Here is a 20,778-nt window from a genome sequence, read left to right on the forward strand (position 1 = left end):
GTGAAACCTGTAGGGTCCAGGGAATGGAGTTTTTACAATGTGTGCAGGACTTCTTTCTTGCCCAGTATGTAATGAGCCTAACGAGAGGGAGCGCTGTTGGGTCTAGTAATGGGAAATGAACCAAAACAGATGAGAAGTAGGCAATAGTGATCTCAAGAAAATAAAGTTTAAGATAAAGAATGAGAAGGAAATAAGTAAGACAAAGAACAAAGTAATAAATTGGGAAAAAGCTAATTTTTAAGGTGATGAGAATGGAACTAGGAAACGAAACTGGAAAAAATTTACTGACAAAGAAATAGAACAGCAGTTTAAAATGATCAGTGGTGTCCAGGAGAAATATATCCCACTAAAAAGCAAGAAACAACTAGCCAGTAATGACACACCATGGATGAATAAAGAAATAGGCATACATTAAGTACAGCATACATAACAAAGGAGAGGATGACAAAAGGAATACAAGAAGGTTGCGATAAGGCAAAGCGAAACGACAAAATTAAATTATCAAGTACTATGAAAGGAAACCGTAAAGTATTCTACAGACACAAATAACAAAAGAAAAATAGGGATAGGCCACTAAGAGGTACAGGATAAACTCACAGGTAATGACGGCAAAATGACAAATATTAAATAATAACTTTGCCTCAGTATTTACTAGGGAGACAATGGTGGACATGACATTAGAAGAGATCAAAAAAGATATAAAGACATTTAAGATAAAAAGGGACGAGATAATTGATAAACTAATGAAAGTTAGAGTGTGTTGTCCCGAATTCACTATCTCCAAGGTTGCAGACGACACAAAGCTGGGTGGGCTTGTGTGCTGTGAGGAGGATGCAGAGAAACTCCAGTATGATTTGGACAGGTTGAGTGATTGGGCAGATGCAGTATAATGTGGATAAATGTGAGGTTATCCACTTTGGTGGCAAAAACAGGAAGGCAGATTATTATCTGAACGGCAATAGATTGGGAGAAGGGGAAGTGCAACGAGACCTGGGTGTCCTTGTGCACCAGTCGCTGAAGGTAAGCATGCAGGTGCAGCAGGTGGTTAAGAAGGCAAATGGTATGTTGGCCTTCATAGTGAGAGGATTCGAGTACAGGAGCAAGGGTGTCTTACTGCAGTTGTACAGGGCCTTGGTGAGACCACACCTTGAGTATTGTGTGCAGTTTTAGTCGCCTTATCTGAGGAAGGAGGTTCTTGCCATGGAGGGAGTGCAGCGAAGATTCACCAGACTGATGCCTGGGATGGCAGGAATGACGTATGAAGAGAGATTGGGTTGATTGGGCTTATATTCGCTAGAGTTTAGAAGAATGAGGGGATCTCATTGAAACTTATAAAATTCTAACAGGACTAGACAGACTAGATGCAGGAAGGATGTTCCTGGAGTCCAGAACCAGGGGTCACAGTCTAAGGATAAGGGGTAAGCCATTTAGGACAGAGATGAGGAGGAATTTCTTCACCCAGAGAGTGGTGAACCTGTGGAATTCTCTACCACACAAGGCAGTTGAGGCCAATTCATTAAATATATTCAAGAAGGAGTTAGATATATTTCTTAAGGCTAAAGGGATCAAGGGATATGGGGAGAAAGCAGGGACAGGGTACTGAATTTGGATGAGCAGCCATGATCTCATTAAATGGTGGAGCAGGCTCGAGGGGCCGAATGGTTTACTCGTGCTCCTGTCTTCTATGTTTCTATCTATTGAGCTAGTAAGTAGTCAGCTCAACAACAGTTCAACAATTATGGTTCTTCGTTCAGAGTGTCAAATGTCGGCCGGACTCTAAGTTGCATACATTCAGTACTTTATTGGTTAACAAGTTGTTTGAATAACTTGCAAGGAAAATGACACAGGGCTCACTTCCCATGTGTGCTAGCTTAAAACAATATTACTCGTTTGAAAGTTGATCAGCCTTCGCGCTGGTGTCCGCCAACAAGTCCCGGACTTGTGGCTCCTCCCTTCTCGAGTGTGATTCCTAGGTTCTCGCTGCTAAACTAGCTCTTGGCTCCCTTTTATATCTCTTTTTACTGCCTATGTGCCGTGTGCAGATTCGGCCATTTTGTCTGAGATGTGTCCATCCTTAGCCAATGCGGTATCCTTGGTCGTTTAGGGAATTCCAGAGGGCCCTTATTATGTGATTTGCGACTGCTCGACCGTTAGACTAGATTGTCACCCTTATCTTGAGTTAATTATTGTCGTAGACTCGATCATCCTGCAAGCTTGTCATCTCTTGCAGGCCTGTTAACTGTTAATTGAGCAGCCCTAGGCCCCCAGCTTCAAGGTTTTGTTTATTTGAGATCTCACTGGCTGCAGTTTTCGCAGTCTTCGACCATTTTCTAAAGGCAACTATTTTACACAATTCACCAGTTCATATTTCTACACGAGGATAAGACCCATGGTCCCGATGGATTGCATCCGCGCATCTTAAAAGAAGTTGCGAAGAGAGAGCAGAGGCACATATATACACACAGCTAATGTGATTCCTATATTTAAAGAGAGAGAGAGAACAAGTAGGGAACTATAGACCAATTAGCTTAACATCGGTGGTGGGAAAGAAATAGAATTCTTACTCAAAAGAGTAATAGAAAAATATCTAAAAACTGAAAATATAATAATCGGCAGCAAGGATTTCAAAAGGGAAGGTTAGGCTTGACCAACCTTATTGAATTCTTTGAAGAAGTAACAGGGTAGACCAGGGTAATGTGGTAGACATAATATATTTGGATTTTCAAAAGGCCTTCGATAAGGTAGTAGACTCAACTCTCAACATGTGGAGTCGGGGGACAAGTAACAGAATGGATAGGAAGCTGGCTACAAAATGAAACAGAGTAGGGGTTAAAGACTGACGATGTGGGAAGTGGTGTTCCACAGCGATTGGTGCTAGAGCACTGTTTTTCACCATTTACATAAACAATTTGGAGTCAGGAAACCTGAAGTAGAATTTCAAAATTTGTGGACACTTTTTTTGGGGGGGCATAGTTGATACAGAGGAGGACTGTGACAAAATACAGGAAGACATGAATAAACTTGCAGAATGGATGTGTAATTGGCGCATGAACTTCAATTATAGATAAGTGTGAGGTTGTACATTTTGGTAGGAAGAATGAGGCCCCACACACCTTGGAAAACAAGTGTCTAAAACGGGGAGCAGAGCAGAGGGATCTGCTGTACAGATTGTATAGAACCTTGGTTAGATCACACGGAGGGCTGTGAACAGTTCTGGTCACCAGATTATAAAAAGGATATAGAGGCACTGAAGGTGCAAAAGAATTTTACAAGGATGATACTATAACTTGGGTATAACTCCTCAGTTATGGTATCCATCAGGAAAGATTGAACAGGCTGGGACTCTCTTGTCTAGAAAATGGAAGGCCGATGGGTGACCTGATAGAGGCCTTTAAGATTACAAAAGGGTTTGATGGGGTAGATGTAGAATGGCTGTTTCCACTTGTGGGGGAGACCAGAACTAGGGGCCATAAATATAAAATAGTCACTAATAAGTCCAGTAGGGAATTCAAGCGAAACTTCTTTATTCAGTGGAACTTGCTACCACGAGGAGCAGTTGAGGTGAATAGCATCGATGCATTCAAGTGGAAGCTGGACAAGTACGAGGGAGAAAGGAATAGAAGGATATGCTGATGGTTAGATGAGGAGGGATGGGCAGAGGCTCGTGTGGCGCATAAACCCTGACACAGACCCGTTGTGTGCTGTTCATACTATGTAATAAAAGTACAGCTAAATAGTGAGACAAACGTTGCAGGAATCTGAACAATATCGGTGGCTTGTGTTTGTCTGACCTGCTGAATATTACTTTTGCTCTCTCGGTGATTTGATCTTAACTGTGTAGAAATGTCAAACTTTTAAAATGAGGATTTTATGCGTGTGTATAAAAGAGATGCTGTTGTGTGTTTAGCCTGTTCCACTGCCCATGCTTCACATCTATGCATGCAAGTTTTTGTCAAGCTTACACTTGATTGGTTGAAATGTTATAATCACGAAATGGTAACAAATCGCAACAGGTCTGGAATCTGGTAGTCAACATGCAGCCAGTGGCCATAAAAAAAAAAAAAAACAACCAATCCGCAATTTCAAAAACCTTTCAATCAGAACTTGGTATCGTCAATAGCTAGCGTGAGCAAGGAGCAGAAAGGGAACCGATGAAATCACTCCAGATACTTGAACGCCACTTTGTCTTCTATCTTGGGTTCTCCACTAAACCCCCTCCCAACTACCACCCACATCATTGCGCCTCATGCCCTATTAGAAATCCAACTGTCCTGCCAGTTTCCTAGTACTCAACCAGGAACTGACTGAGTGCTTAAGTACATCAGCAAATTCAGTTAAAATACACTTAAGTGCTTTAATCGACCAACAGCCAGGCCCCAACATGTGTTTTAAAATGTTGTCCTTTTCACTGAGGTTGAAGGCACACGACCTCTATTGTGCTGCACTTTCCCCCATTGCCATCAATCCTACTAGACCCTCTTTACCTGTCCTTTATCCTGCCAGTCTTTTTTATTATTCATTCCGGGATGTGGGCGTCGCTGGCAAGGCCAGCATTTATTGCCCTGGAGATGGTGGTGGTGAGCTGCCTCCTGACCCGCTGCAGTCCGTGTGGTGAAGGTACTCCCACAGTGGTGTTAGGTAGCGAGTTCCAGGATTTTGACCCAGCGCTGATGAAGGAACGGCTAATATACTTCCAAGTCAGGATGGTGTGTGATTTGGAGGGGAACTTGGAGGTGGTGGTGTTCCCATGCACCTGCTGCCCTTGTCCTTCTAGGTGGAAGAGGTCGTGGGTTTGGGAGGTGCTGCCGAAGGAGCCTTGGCGAGTTGCTGCAGTGCTTCTTGTAGATGGTACACACTGCAGCCACGGTGCACCGGTGGTGGAAGGAGTGAATGTTTATGGTGGATGGGGTGCCAATCAAGCACGCTGCTTTGTCCTGGATGGTGTCGAGCTTCTTGTGTTGTTGGAACTGCACTCATCCAGGCAAGTGGAGAGTATTCCATCACACTCCTGACTTGTGCCTTGTAGATGGTGAAAAGGCTTTGGGGAGTCAGGAGGTGAGACACTTGTGGCAGAATACCCAGCCTTTGACCTCTTGTAGCCACAGTATTTATGTGGCTGGTCCAGTTAATGGTGACCCCCCAGGATGTTGATGGGGGATTCGGCAATGGTAATGCCGTTGAATGTCAAGGGGAGGTGGTTAGACTGTCGCTTGTTGGGGATAGTCATTGCCTGGCACTTGTGTGGTGCGAATGTTACTTGCCACTTATCAGCCCAAGCCTACATGTTGTCCAGGTCTTGCTGCATTTGGACATGTACTGCTTCATTTTCAGAGGAGTTGCGAAGGGAACTGAACACACTGCAATCATCAGCAAACATCCCCATGTCTGGCCTTATGATGGAGGGAAGGTCATTGATGAAGCAGCTGAAGATGGTTGGGCCCAGGACACTGCCCTGAGGAACTCCTGCAGCGATCTCCTGGGCTTGAGATGATTAACCTCCAACAACTGCAACCATCTTCCTTTGTGCTAGGTATGACTCCAGCTAGTGGAGAGTTCCCCCCTGATTCCCACTGACTTCAATTTTACTAGGGCTCCTTGATGCCACACTCGGTCAAGGGTAGTCAATCTCACCTCACCTCTGGAATTCAGCTCTTTTGTCAATGTTTCGACCAAGACTGTAATGAGGTCTAGAGCTGAGTGGTCCTGGCGGAACCCAAACTGAACATCGGTGAGCTGGTTATTGGTAAGTGCCGCTTGATAGCACTGTCGATGGCACCTTCTATCACTTGGCTGATGATTGAGAGTAGACTGATGGGGCGGTAATTGGCCGGTTTGGATTTGTCCTGCTTTTTGTATACAGGACATAGCTGGGCAGTTTTCCACATTGTCAGGTAGATGCCAGTGTTGTAGCTGGACTGGAATAGCTTGACTAGAGGCGTGGCTAGCCCTGGAGCATGCCTTCAGCCGGGATGTTGTCAGGGCCCATAGCCTTTACTGTATCCAGTGCGCTCAGCTGTTTCTTGATATGTGGAGTGAATCTATTGGCTGAAGACTGGCTTCTGCGATGGTGGGGGCCTCAGGAGGAGGCCAATATGGATCATCCACTTGGCACTTGTAGCTGAAGATGGTTGCAAATGCTTCAGCCTTGTATTTGCACTTGCTTCCCTAATGTCAGATTGTCCACAATCTTCTCTTCCCGCACCTCCCCCCCCCCCCCCCCCCCCAAAAGTACCTCTGGATCCCCGGAAACAGCGCCATGATTCTACTTGTATGACCCTTTGCCCCCAATCCTAATACTACTAGACTCTACCACGCCTCGCTCCCAAATCCCAGAGCTGCTTACAGTACATCCATGCCGAGCACACCCTCTGTCAAAGCCCACATCTACTCTTGTTACTGGTGCCCCAGCATCCCTCTTCCACTGCTGCCACACTGCTCCCAACTCGTGGACCACTCCCCAGTGTGTGTACAACTGACTTGGGTCCTCCCAAAGCTCCTATACTTTAGGACCACACACTCACTGCTGCCATACCCCAGTACCCAACTGACCAGTACCACACCATTCCCAGGCATTGGTTGTGGCTAGAGATTTTGGGGAAAAGAATGATTAGATTTTTTTCATTCCTGGGATGTGGGCTTCGCTGGCAAGTTTTTAGCACGACAGCCGAGATGTTGTGGCCCACAGCCTTTGCTGTATTCACTCTGGATTGGTCACGTTCTGCTTTGTTTTATTGGTTAGCAACAGAGTTGTGACTGCTTTAATACAAATGTGATTGAATGAAGAGGTGTGATGTGACAAACAGGAAGTGCAAGCTATCCTACTGTTTTATGACATTACCAGTGAACCTCCCCTGGTGGTGTTTCAGTGAGTCGAAGCATATGTTGTAACTGAAGTGCTGTGTATTATCTTTGCTTTTTCTATCCCTTTCACACACCCAAGCTCCCTCTGTCTCTATCCCCCTCTCTCTTACCTTCTGCTTGTTTGTGCTTTTCTGTCCTGTTCTCACCCCCCCCCCCCTTTTTCTTTTGTGTGCTACATGGCATGGAGGGAAAGGGAGCCAGTAAGTGCTGTGGGCCACATTTGCCTTTGATGGGGATCTGGCAGGCAGCTGGGGTTGGAAATCAACCAGGACTGCCTACTTACTTTGAGGTGGCAGACCAGAAGGTGACATTTGTGGCAGATATGGGGGTGGGATCTGCCTAACGCCACAGGGCAATTTCAGGTTGTGAGGAGTGGATGTGAGCAGAGCTGCAGCCATTGTAAGTATGGGTGGGTGGATGGTCAGGATCTGGCCAGAGCAGCAGTGGAGACCAGTGAAAGGCAGGTAGCGCTGCAGCCCCTTTGCCAGATGTCTGCTCCCCGTGCCTCCTATATAGTCTTGGCTGCCAGGAGAGAGTCGCTCACTCATCAGCTACGGAGCCTGAGAGAGAGTCATTTGAAATAGCAGACTTTTTTTAATTTTTTTATAAAAGAGTGCACAGGAAGACTTGGCTCCTGGAGAGTTGTGGTAGACGTTCTTCTGGCTGTGGCGCTGGAGGGATTGCGATTGGGGGGTGGGGGAAAGAGCAGCCAAAGGGGTGTTTTGGCAACACCTAATTATTTTAATTCAGAGCAGACTAAGTAGTAGCTTCACAGTCTCTCATAAGATGAAGTACTTTTCATGGAATCATAGGTTACAGCACGAAGGAGGCTATTTCGGCCCATCGTGTCCGCGCCGGCCAACAAAGAGCTATCCAGCCTAATCCCACTTCCCAGCTCTTGGTCCGTAGCCCTGCAGGGTAGAGCATCCCAAGTGCACATCCGAGTACTTTTTAAATGTGGTTAGGGTTCCTGCCTCTACCACCCTTTCAGAAAGTGAGTTCCAGACCCCCCACAACCCTCTGGGTGAAGAAATTTCCCCGCAAATCCCCTCTAAACCTTCCCCCCAATTACTTTAAATCTTTGACCCCTCTGCTAAGGGAAATAGGTCCTTTCTATCCACTTTATCTATGCCCCTCGTAATTTTATACACCTCAATAAGGTCGCCTCTCCGCCTCCTCTGTTCCAAGGAAAAACAGACCCAGCCTATCCAGTCTTTCCTCATAGCTAAGATTCTCTACTCCCGGCAGCATCCTTGTAAATCTCCTCTGTACCCTCTCTAGTGCAATCACATATTTCCTGTAATGTGGTGACCAGAACTGCACGCAGTACTCTAGCTGAGGCCTAACTAGTGTTTTATACAGTTGAAGCATAACCCCCCCCTGCTCTTGCCTTTATTAGCCGTGGCATAGAATACAAACATTCCGTATGCTGCCTTAACCACCTTATCTACCTGGCCTGCTACCTTCAGGGATCTGTGGACATGCACTCCAAGGTCCCTTTGTTCCTCTACGCTACTCAGTGTCCTAACATTTAATGTGTATTCCCTTTCCTTGTTAGCCCCCCCCAAATGCCTCACACTTCTCCGGATTGAATTCCATTTGCCTCTGTTCTGCCCACCTGGCCAATTTATTAATATCTTCCTGCAGTCTACAGCTTCCTTCTTCAGTATCAACCACACAGCCGATTTTAGTATCATCTGCAAACTTCTTAATCATACCCCTATATTCAAGTCTAGATCATTGATATATACCACAAAAAGCAAGGGACCTAGTACTGAGCCCTGCGGAACCCCACTGGAAACAGCCTTCCAGTCACACAAACACCCATCAACCATTACCCTCTGCTTCCTGTCTCTGAGCCAGTTTTGAATCCAACTTGACACTTTGCCCTGGATCCCAGTCTGCCATGTGGAACCTTATCAAAAGCCTTGCTAAAGTCCACATACACTACATCAAATGCACTACCCTCATCTACCCTCCTTGTTACCTCCTCAAAAAATTCAATCAAGTTTGTCGGACATGACCTTCCCTTAACAAACCCGTGCTGACTATCCTTGATTAATCCGTGTCTTTCTAAATGAAGATTTATCCTCTCCTTCAGAATTCTTCCCCAAAATTTTCCCACCACCGAGGTTAGGCTGACTGGCCTGTAATTACTCGGTCTATCCTTTTCTCCCTTTTTAAACAAGGGTACCACATTAGCAGTCCTCCAGTCCTCCGGCACCACACCTGAAGCCAGAGAGGATTGGAAAATGATGGTCAGGGCCTCTGCTATTTCCTCTTTTGCTTCGCTTAACAGCCTGGGATACATTTCATCCGGACCTGGGGATTTATCCACATTTAAAGCTGCTAAACCTCTTAATACTTCCTCTCTCACTATGTTTATTTCATCTAATATTTCACACTCTTTCTCCCCCCCCCCCCCCGATAGCAATGTCTGCTTCGCCTCGCTCTGTGAAAACAGACGCAAAGTATTCATTAAGAACCCTACCGACGTCTCCCGGCTCCACACACACACATTACCCCCATGATCTCTAATAGGCCCTACTCTTTAGTTATCCTCTTACCCTTAATATATTTATAAAACATCTTTGGGTTTTCCTTGATTTTACTTGCCAAGAATTTTTCATGCTCTCTCTTTGCTTTCCTGATATCCTTTTTAATTGCACCCCTGCACTTTTCCCAACTTACACGCTCCATTGTGAAGAATTAAAGGAAGAACCCAAAATATACTACGTATAAAAATGTGAGCCAGTGTGGGATTTTCAAAGCCGGTCCAGGAATAGATGTTACACTGCCTACCTGTTGCGTGTAACCTTGAACTGGGAAGAACAGCTGAAGTTGGAATTGTCGGGAGGATGTAAAGTGGTAGCCAAATGCCACTTGCATCCTGCAATCGGTGACATTATGCACACTTGCTGCATTCGGATGAAAGGATTGGTGTAGGGTGAATTCTTGTAATGGTATTTGTGAAGGCAGAGTTATAGTTACAAGCTGCTGGTCTGGTATACGCTGCTGCTTAATTACCATGCATGGTAACAATTTGAAGTATTGCGAGTTAGTGTGAGGGGAGGAAATACTATGTATCACCGCTTCACTCCCACTCTGATCTCTCTGTCCTCGGGCTATTGCATTGTTCCAATGAAGCTCAACGTAAGCTCGAGGAACAGCACCTCATCTTTCGATTGGGCACTTTGCAGTCTGCCGGACTCAACATTGAGTTCAACAATTTCAGATAATTATCCCTGCCCCCATTTTTCATGCAGTATGATTTTTGCCATTCCCATTTGCAACATTTTATCTTTCCTGCCTCTTACAAAAGTACAGGATGTTCTTTCTATTTCTTCCTCCCCTCCTACCCCCCCCCCCCCCCCCTGTCTCTGCACCTGCTTAATATCTGTTACATCTCCAGCTTTATCCAGTTCTGATGAAGGGTCCCAGACCTGAAACATTAACTCTGTTTCTCTCTCCACGGATGCTGCCTGGCCTGCTGAGTATTTCCAGCATTTTCTGTTGTTATTTAATATAAGATGGTGGTGAGTAGTCCTTGCTTGGCTGAAAAGATTAGGTCCTTTTTTTCCCCTGATTGGAGGCATTTCTTCTGGTGGTTGCTCTGTGCACTGATAGCAATGCCATTTTCTACCAAGCAACCTGTGCTGCTATCTTGTGTGCACAGTGGTCCTGGGCCACCTTAACTGATTCATTTGCTGTAATATTTCCACAGAAGCATCTGAGCATTTGGGAGTGCACGCTGTACCCCCAACCTTCACATGAAAACGCGTTGATACAGTTTTCCCCCCCCTGCAAAACAGCCTCTCCTTTAGAGATATCCTGCCCAGGAGTAATGAGCTAAACTTAGACTGGCCCCTATTCACTCAGCGACCCTGCTGCCTGTTACTGCAGACCACTGCCCAGTCCATGCAAGAACAAGAAAATCTTCCCTTCTATATTTTAGTATTTCTGTATGGAAATTTATAGCTTGCCAGTATTGAGCCAGTTTAAATTGGTTACTGCTTGCTGAAGGAGATTATCTGCTGTCCATATGTCTCTGCATCAGAGGGTTAGAATAAAGTGAAGTCTACAGGACAATTACTACTAGACGTACACAATTATGTAAACAGTTGGGAAGTCTACCCAGATGAGACATTTCGGATAGATTATTGAGTCATTAATTGTTTACATATGTCCATGGTCTTTGCAATTGTCCCACCAGGGGTTCATGTGAGCAAGACTCTTGTTCACTGCCTAGCTTAGGTTCTGAAGAGGTGTGGAGTGCTCGGCTGGGTGCGCCTTTGAAATCTCCGGTGATTCGCGGTTTTGTGCAATTGTGAAGTTTTTTGATCGTGCTTTGTTTCAATGAAGACTTCAAAGAGAAGTGAGATGTATGTCTGCAGCTGGTGGCAATGATTGCTTAGTGTATTTCTATTTCATAAGGCAGTGAACAAGTCGAGGTTTATTCGATCATTCTGTGAGCATCCCAGCTTGTTTAAAACCTTGGTCATGAACGGTGGGTCTTAATTAAGGGTGTTACTGAAATATTTACTAAAGTTTGGCAACATTTATTATTTTGGAACCAAGACTAAGTTAAGTAAAACTTTGTAAACTCGCCCACTCTCTTTCTGTTTAGTTTTACTTCCTAAACTTATTTGTAGTTGCAGCCCGAGATATTCTTGGCAGGCTCGACAGGGTAGATGCTGCGAGGTTGTTTCTCCTGGCTGGGAAGTCTAGAACTCGGGGGCACAGTCTCGGGATGGGGGGAATTGGCCATTTAGGACTGAGATGAGAAATTTCTTCACTCGGGGTTGTGAATCTTTGGAATTCTCTACCCCACTGAATGCTCAGTAGTTGAGTATATTCAGAACTGAGATCGATAGATCTTTGGATTCTAAGGGAATCCAGGGATGTGGGGCTAGGGCGGGAAAGTGGAGTTGAGGTGGAGGATCAGCCATTGCATGGCGGAGCAGGCTCGAGGGGCCGAATGGCCTCCTCCTCCTATGTTGTACGCTGCTTGATAAAATGTACTGATCACTTTCTACATTCGGTAATGTTTCAGATCATAAAGCGCCTGTGGGGTTGCCTTAGTTTTGCGCTGGGTACAAGAAATAAGTACCTGGAGCATGTCCAGATTGAAACAATGGTGTCCTGCTAGCTTGAACCTACACACTGATGTATGAAGAATCATGGCAGTACTGAATTAGTATGCATGCTGATCTCTTCATTTTATTTCTTTTCATCTTAAGAATTTCCCCATCTTTACACAGCATGAATTCTGCAACAAAGAGGGTGGGAAGGAATTTTTCTACCAGAATCGCCCAATCTTATGAAAAAAATGTAAATTGTTTGAGTCCTGCTATGGTGATGCAGCAAAAAAAAAGTAAATTATTTGGCAACTCTCAGTTCCTAGAGTGGTCAGATTTTAACCGTATAAACAGGAGTATTTGAAAATTGTTATACCAGTTACCTGGAATTAATTTTGAATATGCTGGTAGCAAGCAATGCTGTAGATGTTTGGAGAACTATCTTGCTTTGTACAGTAAAGCCTAAATTAAGGCATTTCATTTAGGCCTGTTGTTTGTAAAGGCTAGCTATGTATTGAGGATGTCGTGTCTCTAAAGTGCCATTTTTCAATGATTTTGCTAAGCATATTAAAATCCTTTTCTCCTGTTCTAGGATAACCCTCCATACGACAAAGGGGCTTTCAGGATTGAAATCAGCTTTCCATCAGAATATCCTTTCAAACCACCTAAAATTACATTCAAGACAAAGATCTATCATCCCAACATTGATGAAAAAGGACAAGTTTGTCTCCCAGTCATTAGTGCTGAAAACTGGAAACCAGCAACCAAAACTGACCAAGGTGAGGAGTGGGGTGAGCGGGGAAAGTGAATCCAGTTTCAAAATTACTCATAACTTTGTTTCTTAATTTGCGTAACTCCAGTTAAAGGTGCAGGACGTTTGGCACTGCCGCATAGTACTGTTGTCTTAACTTTGTTTTTGAAATAGTTGTTGCTTTCAATGAAGTTGTGTGCAAAAATATAAATGATGCCTTCCAAACCTATATTGCTCTACTTAAAATAAATGAGTTGTATTCCTCATATAAGATACAGATCAGCCATGATCCAATTGAATGATTGAACAGGCTCAAGGGGCTGAATGCCCTACTCTCCTGTTCCTAGAATGGAAGTTCTCTGGACCTGTTAACAATTTAAGGAGTTGAGAATATAAAAAAAGAGAAACTGTTCTGTGTAAAGAAAAATAGTAGAAGGAAAGGCAATGGCTGCATCAGAGGCAGGTTTATTTAGATGAGCATATCTTCCCCTTCCATTAATCGGCTGCAGCTGTTTTGGCATCAGTGTAGATGAGCCGCAATTTCTGACATTTAAACATTGGGAAGAGCGAAGCCGTCGTCTTTGACCCCTGCCACAACCTCTGTTCCGTTGCCACTATTCCATCCCCCTCCTTGACCATTGTCTCGGGTTGAACTAGATGGCTGGCAACCTCAACGTCCTATTTGGCCGGAGCTGAGCTTCCAAACCCCATATCCTCTTGATCACAAGGGCTTCCTACTTCCACCTCTAACCTCACCGGACTCTGCCCCTGCCTCAGTTCATCTACTGAAACCCTGTTTGCCTTTGCTATCTCCAGGCTGAACTATTCCAATGCTCTCTTGGCTGGTGTGCTATTCTCCACCCTCCATAAACATCAGCTCATCCAAAACTCAGCTGCCCATGTCCTATCCCTCACCCTTCGCCCCTGTGCTTGTTCATCTACATTTATCACCCTGTCCCCCCAGCGCCTCAAATTGAAAATGCTCACCCTTTGGTTTACATCCCTCTATAGCCTCGCCCCCTCCCTATCTTTTATAATCTCCTCCAGCCCTACAACCCTCTGAGAATTCTGTGTTCCTCCAACTGTGGCCTCCTGTATATCCTCCCTCCCCTTGCCCCCAACATTGGTGGCTGTGCTTTCAGCTGTCTAGGCCCTACACTCTTGGGGGGGGGGGGGGGAAACCCTCCCTAAACCTCTCTACCTTCCTCTTCAGACACACATCACCCCATCTAACCTTTGGCTCAGTGTCGATTTTTGTCTGATTACTCTTGTGATCTACCTTGGAACATCTTTCTATGTTAAAGGCACCATATACAACATAAACAACTTGCATTTATATAGCGCCTTTAACATAGTAAAACATCCCAAGGTCCTTCACAAGAGGTAGAGAGAGGTGTGGGGAGGCTTGAGGTGGGGGTTGGGGGGTTAATTACAGAGCTTGGGGCCTAGGCAGCTGAAGGCACGGCTGCCAATGGTGGAGCGATTAAAATCGAGGTGCACAAGAGCCCAGAATTGGAGGAGCGCAGAGATCTGAGGGCTGGAGGAGGTTACAGAGATGGGGAGGGGCGAAGCCATGGAGGGATTTGAAAATGAGGATGAGAATTTTGAAATGCATGTTGATGAGTAGGGCGAGGTTGAACTCAATCCAAAAAGGAACATACTCGTTGGACTTGGTGGCTATTCTGTTCCTGAAAAGAGTTGTTGTTGATTCTATAAATCAACAGTTTTACATTTCAGAAATGGAAGCGAGTCTCTTAACTGACCAGGAAGTTAATGGATTTCCAAGAGTTGCAATCCCGACCAGCAGTGGGATGTGTATTACAGCCCAGAGAATTTTGTTCATGGATATAGTGTGGCCAAATGGTCTCAAATTGTAATTCTGTCCTGAAACATGTTTTGTTGGGATGCTTGGCAAGGCTGCTTGCAAATGTTGACGAGGCTATTCTTTGTTGCACTGTTTTGTTGGTTCCCAAAAGTTTGGAAGAAAGCTAAGGCTTGTCTGTATACTACCTCAATGAAGGGTAGCTAATGTTACCCCACTATGCAAAAGTGGTAGAGAGAAAACGGGGAATTATGGATCAGTAAGCCTGACATCGGTAGTGGGGAAAATGCTAGAGTCCATTATAAAAGATGTAATAGCAGAGCACTTGGGAAACAGTGACAGGATCGGACAAAGTCGACATGGATTTACAAAAGGTAAATCGTGCTTGACTAATCTACTGGAATTTTTTGAGGATGTAACTGGTAGAATAGATAAGGGAGAACCAGTGGATGTGGTGTATTTGGACTTTCAGAAGGCTTTCGATAAGGTCCCGCATAAGAGATTAGTGTGCAAAGTTGAAGCACATGGGATTGGGGGCAAGGTGCTGACTTGGATAGAGAACTGGTTGGCAGACAGGAAGCAGAGAGTTGGAATAAACAGGTCTTTTTCCGAGTGGCAGGCAGTGACTAGTGGGGTACCGCAGGGATCGGTCCTTGGACCCCAGCTATTCACAATATATATTAATGATCTAGACAAGGGAACTAATATCACCAAGTTTGCAGACGACACAAAGCTGGGTGGGCGTGTGTGCTGTGAGGAGGATGCCGAGAAACTCCAGTATGATTTGGACAGGTTGGGTGATTGGGCAGATGCAGTATAATGTGGCTAAATGCGAGGTTATCCACTTTGGTGGCAAATACAGGAAGGCAGATTATTATCTGAATGGCAATAGATTGGGAGAAGGGGAAGTGCAACAAGACTTGGGTGTCCTTGTGCACCAGTCGCTGAAGGTAAGCATGTAGGTGCAGCAGGCGGTTAAGAAGGCAAATGGTATGTTGGCCTTCCCAGCGAGAGGGTTCGAGTACAGGAACAAGGATGTCTTGCTGCAGTTGTACAGGGCTATGGTGAGACATCACCTTCAGTATTTTGTGCAGTTTTGGTCGCCTTATCTGAGGAAGGATGTTCTTGCCATGGTGGGAGTGCAGCGAAGATTGACCAAACTGATACCTGGGATGGCAGGAATGACGTATGAGGAGAGATTGGGTCGATTGGGCTTATACTCGCTGGAGTTTAGAAGAATGAGAGGGGATCTCATTGAAACTTATAAAATTCTAACAGGACTAGACAGACTAGGTGGCAGCACGGTGGCATAGTGGTTAGCACTGTTGCCTCACAGCGCCAGGGACCCGGGTTCAAATCCGGCCTCGAGTGACTGTCTGCACATTCTCCCCATGTTTGCGTGGGTTTCCTCCGGGTGCTCCGGTTTCCTCCCACAGTCCAAAGATGTGCGGGTTAGGTTGATTGGCCATGATTTAAAAAAAAATTAAAAATTTGACCCTTAGTGTTAGGGGGGATTAAATACGTGGGGTTACGGGGATAGGGCTTGGGTGGGATGGCTGTCGGTGTAGGGACCGGGTGCTAGGGTTTGGATGATCAGCCATGATCTCGTTGAATGGCAGAGCAGGCTCGAAGGGCCGAATGGCCTACTCCTGCTCCTATCTTCTATGTTTCTATGTAGATGCAGGAAGGCTGTTCCCAATGGCAGGGGAGTCCAGAACCAGGGGTCATAGTCTAAAGATAAGGGGTAAGCCATTTAGGACAGAAATGAGGAGGAATTTCTTCACCCAGAGAGTGGTGAACCTGTGGAATTCTCTACCACAGAAGGCAGTTGAGGCCAATTCATTAAATATATTCAAGAAGGAGTTAGATATATTTCTTAGGGCTAAAGGGATATGGGGAGAAGGCAGGGACAGGGTACTGAGTTTGGATGATCAGCCATGATCTCATTGATTGGCAGAGCAGGCTCGAGGGGCCGAATGGCCTACTCCTATCTTCTATGTTTCTATGACTGAACTAGCAGCCTATAGGAAGCCTTCCTTAATTCAGGAGTTGTGCTGCGGATTGACGGGGAAACTAGGAAGCTTATTTTTTAATAGATGTAACAACTTCTAATTATTTCAGGACTGCCCAAGCAAAGGAAATCATGAATGCTAGGGCCTGGAGATTGTTTAGAGAGATGTCAAATCATTTTTTTCCCCCCCTGCCTGCAATTTTGAAGTGCTGTAGTAGTTTTCAAATCCACAATGTTTAATTGGTTTTAACAACCTTTGATTTTGTTTTGTTTTCAGTTATCCAGTCACTCATTGCACTTGTGAATGACCCACAACCCGAGCATCCGCTAAGAGCTGACCTAGCTGAAGAATACTCTAAGGACCGTAAAAAATTCTTTAAGAATGCTGAAGAGTTTACAAAGAAATATGGGGAAAAGCGACCAGTGGACTAAGACTTGTGTCACACTGCCTTTCTGATTCCAGATTCTGGGCAGTACATTTCAAAAACACCATCCAGCAGGACTCTGATGAACACATACAAGTGTCACCTTTGGTGTTTACTTGTGGCTGTTACTAACTTTCTACAGTTTTCATATAATCAGAAATGGTTTAGATAATGACTGTTCAGATGGGATTAAAACTTTAAATAAGACAGTCTAGTTCTGCTTTCTAGTTTAAAAACACAAAATCACTGCTTTAGTAAACAACTTTTCTCTCTCTCAATTCCACAAGTTCTTTTAACAGATGGTATTCTACCCTTGAGCTCAACAAGTAGGTTGCGTTTATTTTCCTGTTTTCCCCCCCACTTTATTTTCTCTCTTTTTTTATAAAGTTATTTTTCCAAACTGATGTCTTAGTGAAAAACGACAAAATCCTGAAGGAGATTGGTGAATGTTGAAGCGATTTGTTTACTTCTCTTAATGTTGCACTGTTTTGTGTGAAACTCGGTTGCAAGTAGACCTGGCCCACAATGTGCTTAGAACATTGGAAGGGGGGAAACGCCAATATTGCTGGGGGGGAGGGAGGAGGAAGAAACAGCTCGTTCCCGTGTCATTTAGCTCATGTTACTATACAGTGATGTTGACAAAATAGGAAGCCCATGGTTTTGCATGTGATTCAATGTTTTAAAACAGGGATTTAGTTTTTAAAAGAAGTTTTCCCTTGTATTCCCTTTCCTCCGTTACCTCTGAATTAACTGACTTGTAGAGGATACATACTTAGCGTACTGATTACATTGTTTGTCAGGCCGTGTGACCCTGAACACTGACGTTATTGCACCACTTTTCACCATGCCTTGAGCCCCATGTCCACGCAAATGCTAAGTTAAACGTAATGCAATGAAACTCAAAATGGGAATCGATGGTCACATTTTAAACCAGTATCAAGTTTGTTTGGAGCTGTTTATGGTTAGGTGGTCTGTTTTAATCGTACAGGAATTCAAAATTAGCAATAGGAATTTAAGATTAATGAAGTGACTGCATGAGCAGATCAATACACCTGTATTCTCCTTCTGGCTACTGTTCAGAGCTTTGTGCTGTGACTCTGACGTTTGTTCTTTCTACACTTCCCTTATGCTTTATTTTACTAATTTAATTTAACGAGATTCAGAAAGTCCCTGCACTCCTGTGGAATAGATCCTGCGCAATCTGCTTCACTAGTTTAGGTATGGTGGTTACCTCACATTAGCATTTGTAGAAATGGTTGGATTTTCTTTTTTTTAATCTTGCATCCAGCTTGGCTCAGTTTTGAAAAATTTGAGCCAAACCAACTTGCTGCTTTTATGCAAATTCACATCGGCTAATTTGGCCTCTGAAGTGTTCACGTTTAGCTCATTCAGTAGAGAGCCAAAAAAAAAAAGTAATTGACATCATAGCTTTTGTTATACGAGTAAAGGTCCGGGATGTTTAATTTCAGGGCATTGTCACACTTAATGAAGAGTATTCAATCATCTTTAAAGTTAGGAAAGAGGAAATTAGTTGAAAATGTCTATTTCTGTCCAGTCTTAGACAGTAACCTGACTACTGGCAAAACTACTGCTGCTAGTAGAATGTCTAATTAGGGCAGTGTTGCCCATCGAAAGTGCTAATTATCCTGGATGGTTTTTTTCTTATCCATATTTCCATGTTTTAATATAGGAAGGAATAGAAAATAGAATGGAATTTGAGCATTAAGATAAAAGTATTTGGAAGAGTATTTACACTGCTGAAATGTCAGTTGATTGAGGTTAGTCAAAATACATACTTTGGGCTATATTTTAACCATTTAAGTGGATTATTAGCTCTGAAATTGTATCCTATTTTGACTCGTGTACATTTTAACACTGTTTAATCTACAGTACTGTCTGTAAAACGGGAACAACTATCCTTTCTTTAAACTTAAGTACCCAAAATCATATTTTTAAGCAGTCAACATTAAAATTAGTCTGGATAAAGCTTAATTGTCTCAATTGGGTTTGTAAAGAAAATTGTGATTGCTGCTGGATTTGACAAACTTCCAGGCACTTTGGGATTCAAATAAAACTTCATGCAGTGTATTACTGGACATCTGAGCACTCTCTCTCTCTTTTCTCACCTTTTCCCTTCCTGCAAACCCCACAGTCTGTTGATCCTCCCTAAAACAAGCTGCTCATTTAATAGGTCCATTGTTCTTATAAGGAAACAAAGCCAATTAGGAAATCCCATTTGGATGATGTGGATCCAGAAAACATAATCCTAAACTTTTTAGCGGTACCGCAAAATTCAAAATGACTCTTGCAGGCGGTAAAGTAAGTGACACTGTGTGCTTAGGGGGGTCTTCAGATTCCGTATGTGCAAAAACTTATGTTAATGTGGTTCTGAACCAGGTCAGCTTTTCTCTCTTGCAAAACCTTTTATTCTGATAACGCACTCCAACATCTAGACATCTAAAGTCAGCAAGTGGCAAGAGAGTGTAGCAGCCATTTCTGTCACCATGGGAACATATCAAAATACTGTTTTTAAAAGGACAGGGGATTTGGCCTGAATTTTGACCTTTTCTGTTCTACTGCAGATGAAATGAAAATGCCACAACCCATCTATTAAATTAACACACACTTTTGGGATGTTTTCTTTTTGGGGCTATCGTAAGCAATTATTTAGGAAAACAAGATTATAGCAACCATAAACACCACTGGTGTGACTTTAAAAGGCATGATTTTTCACTTTGTTCTGACTGTAAACTTGTAGTGAAACCCAGAGTTCAGAATCCAGGGCCTGATTCTAGAAGGGAGGGTAAGTCTCTCGCTGTATGGTGTGTTAACACAGTGCAGAATCCCAACTGGTTTACAGAGTGATCAGGGGTACTACCGTTGAACCTTCTGGACACTTCTCGAACATATCTGACTTTAATTTGAATGTGGTATTCTCCCAGCACCATTCTCTTTATATATAAAAATTACATTTCAACTGTTGGGGAAAGTTCTATGAATACCTAAATCCATACCTTCACAGAGGTCTCTCCCTGGACAGTACAATTGAGTTGCAGCGATGCAGGAACCAAGCAACATCAACCGGATACTCCCTGGCTGAAACCTGAACTGCAGCTACCAGTCTCTGACCACTAGCTCGGGTATAAATACAGCCCTAGAGGACGAGGATCCGTGCTAAAGCATTTTTTTAAACTCGCAAATCCGAAATCTTTAGGACTTTGTGCAGGATATAAGTTGTAACTGGATTTTAATTTGTTTCCATCTTACGACATTTCAATGGAGTACAATATGCAAAATGCTAGCTGGATTTGTTTTGTGTCTCAAATGGATTAGATTTCCCTTTTCACATGGAAACCTCACTGTTGCCATCGCTGTGCTTTGATGTGTCCTTTTCGGCAAATGATACCATCTATATTCACTTGATTTGCCTTCCCCATTGGCCACCATCTAGTGAAGCGCCAAGTCGTACAGACCCGGGCCGATTCCTGGTAGGTGTGGAGCCGACTGCTCTGGTGGACAATAGTCGGGGATGTTGAAATTCACCTCGGCGCCCCTTTGGCTAAAGAGAGAAGCAAGTCCTGGTACTGACTGCTTGCCAGTGACCAGCCCCCCCGCCCCTCGCTAGAAAGTGTAGTTGTGTGGATGTTGGGTGAGAATCCTGGGCTCAGCTGTGATGCTCTTCTCCGTAAATGGCCTGCTGAAGCACCCAGTGCTCGCACACGCAGAAATAGCCACTTTGGTGAGGTTGGCAATTGTGGGGTCTGTGCCCCAGAATCAAAGGAGAGAAATCTAGAAAGCACACAAACCCAACTGTTGATTTTATCTATCGG

The 20,778-nt window shown here is 44.2% G+C and overlaps 1 protein-coding gene across 2 annotated transcripts in view; it reads left to right on the plus strand.

Moving 5' to 3' along the window:
• The window catches only part of LOC147103568 (ubiquitin-conjugating enzyme E2 L3), a 42,935-nt gene extending 23,891 nt beyond the window's left edge, over window positions 1-19,044 (plus strand). For both annotated transcript variants that reach the window (XM_086012013.1, XM_086012014.1), the window contains 2 exons: window positions 12,532-12,718; window positions 16,801-19,044. In XM_086012013.1, the coding sequence (XP_085868139.1) occupies window positions 12,532-12,718; window positions 16,801-16,955 (342 nt within the window). In that variant the 3' untranslated portion in view covers window positions 16,956-19,044. The remainder of the gene's footprint in view (window positions 1-12,531; window positions 12,719-16,800) is intronic.
• The last annotated feature ends 1,734 nt before the right edge of the window (window positions 19,045-20,778 follow it).

The sequence above is a fragment of the Somniosus microcephalus genome, chromosome 19 (assembly GCF_052327205.1).
Source record: "Somniosus microcephalus isolate GS21.2 chromosome 19, FLI_Smic_1.0, whole genome shotgun sequence".
Classification (NCBI taxonomy): Eukaryota; Metazoa; Chordata; class Chondrichthyes; order Squaliformes; family Somniosidae; genus Somniosus; species Somniosus microcephalus.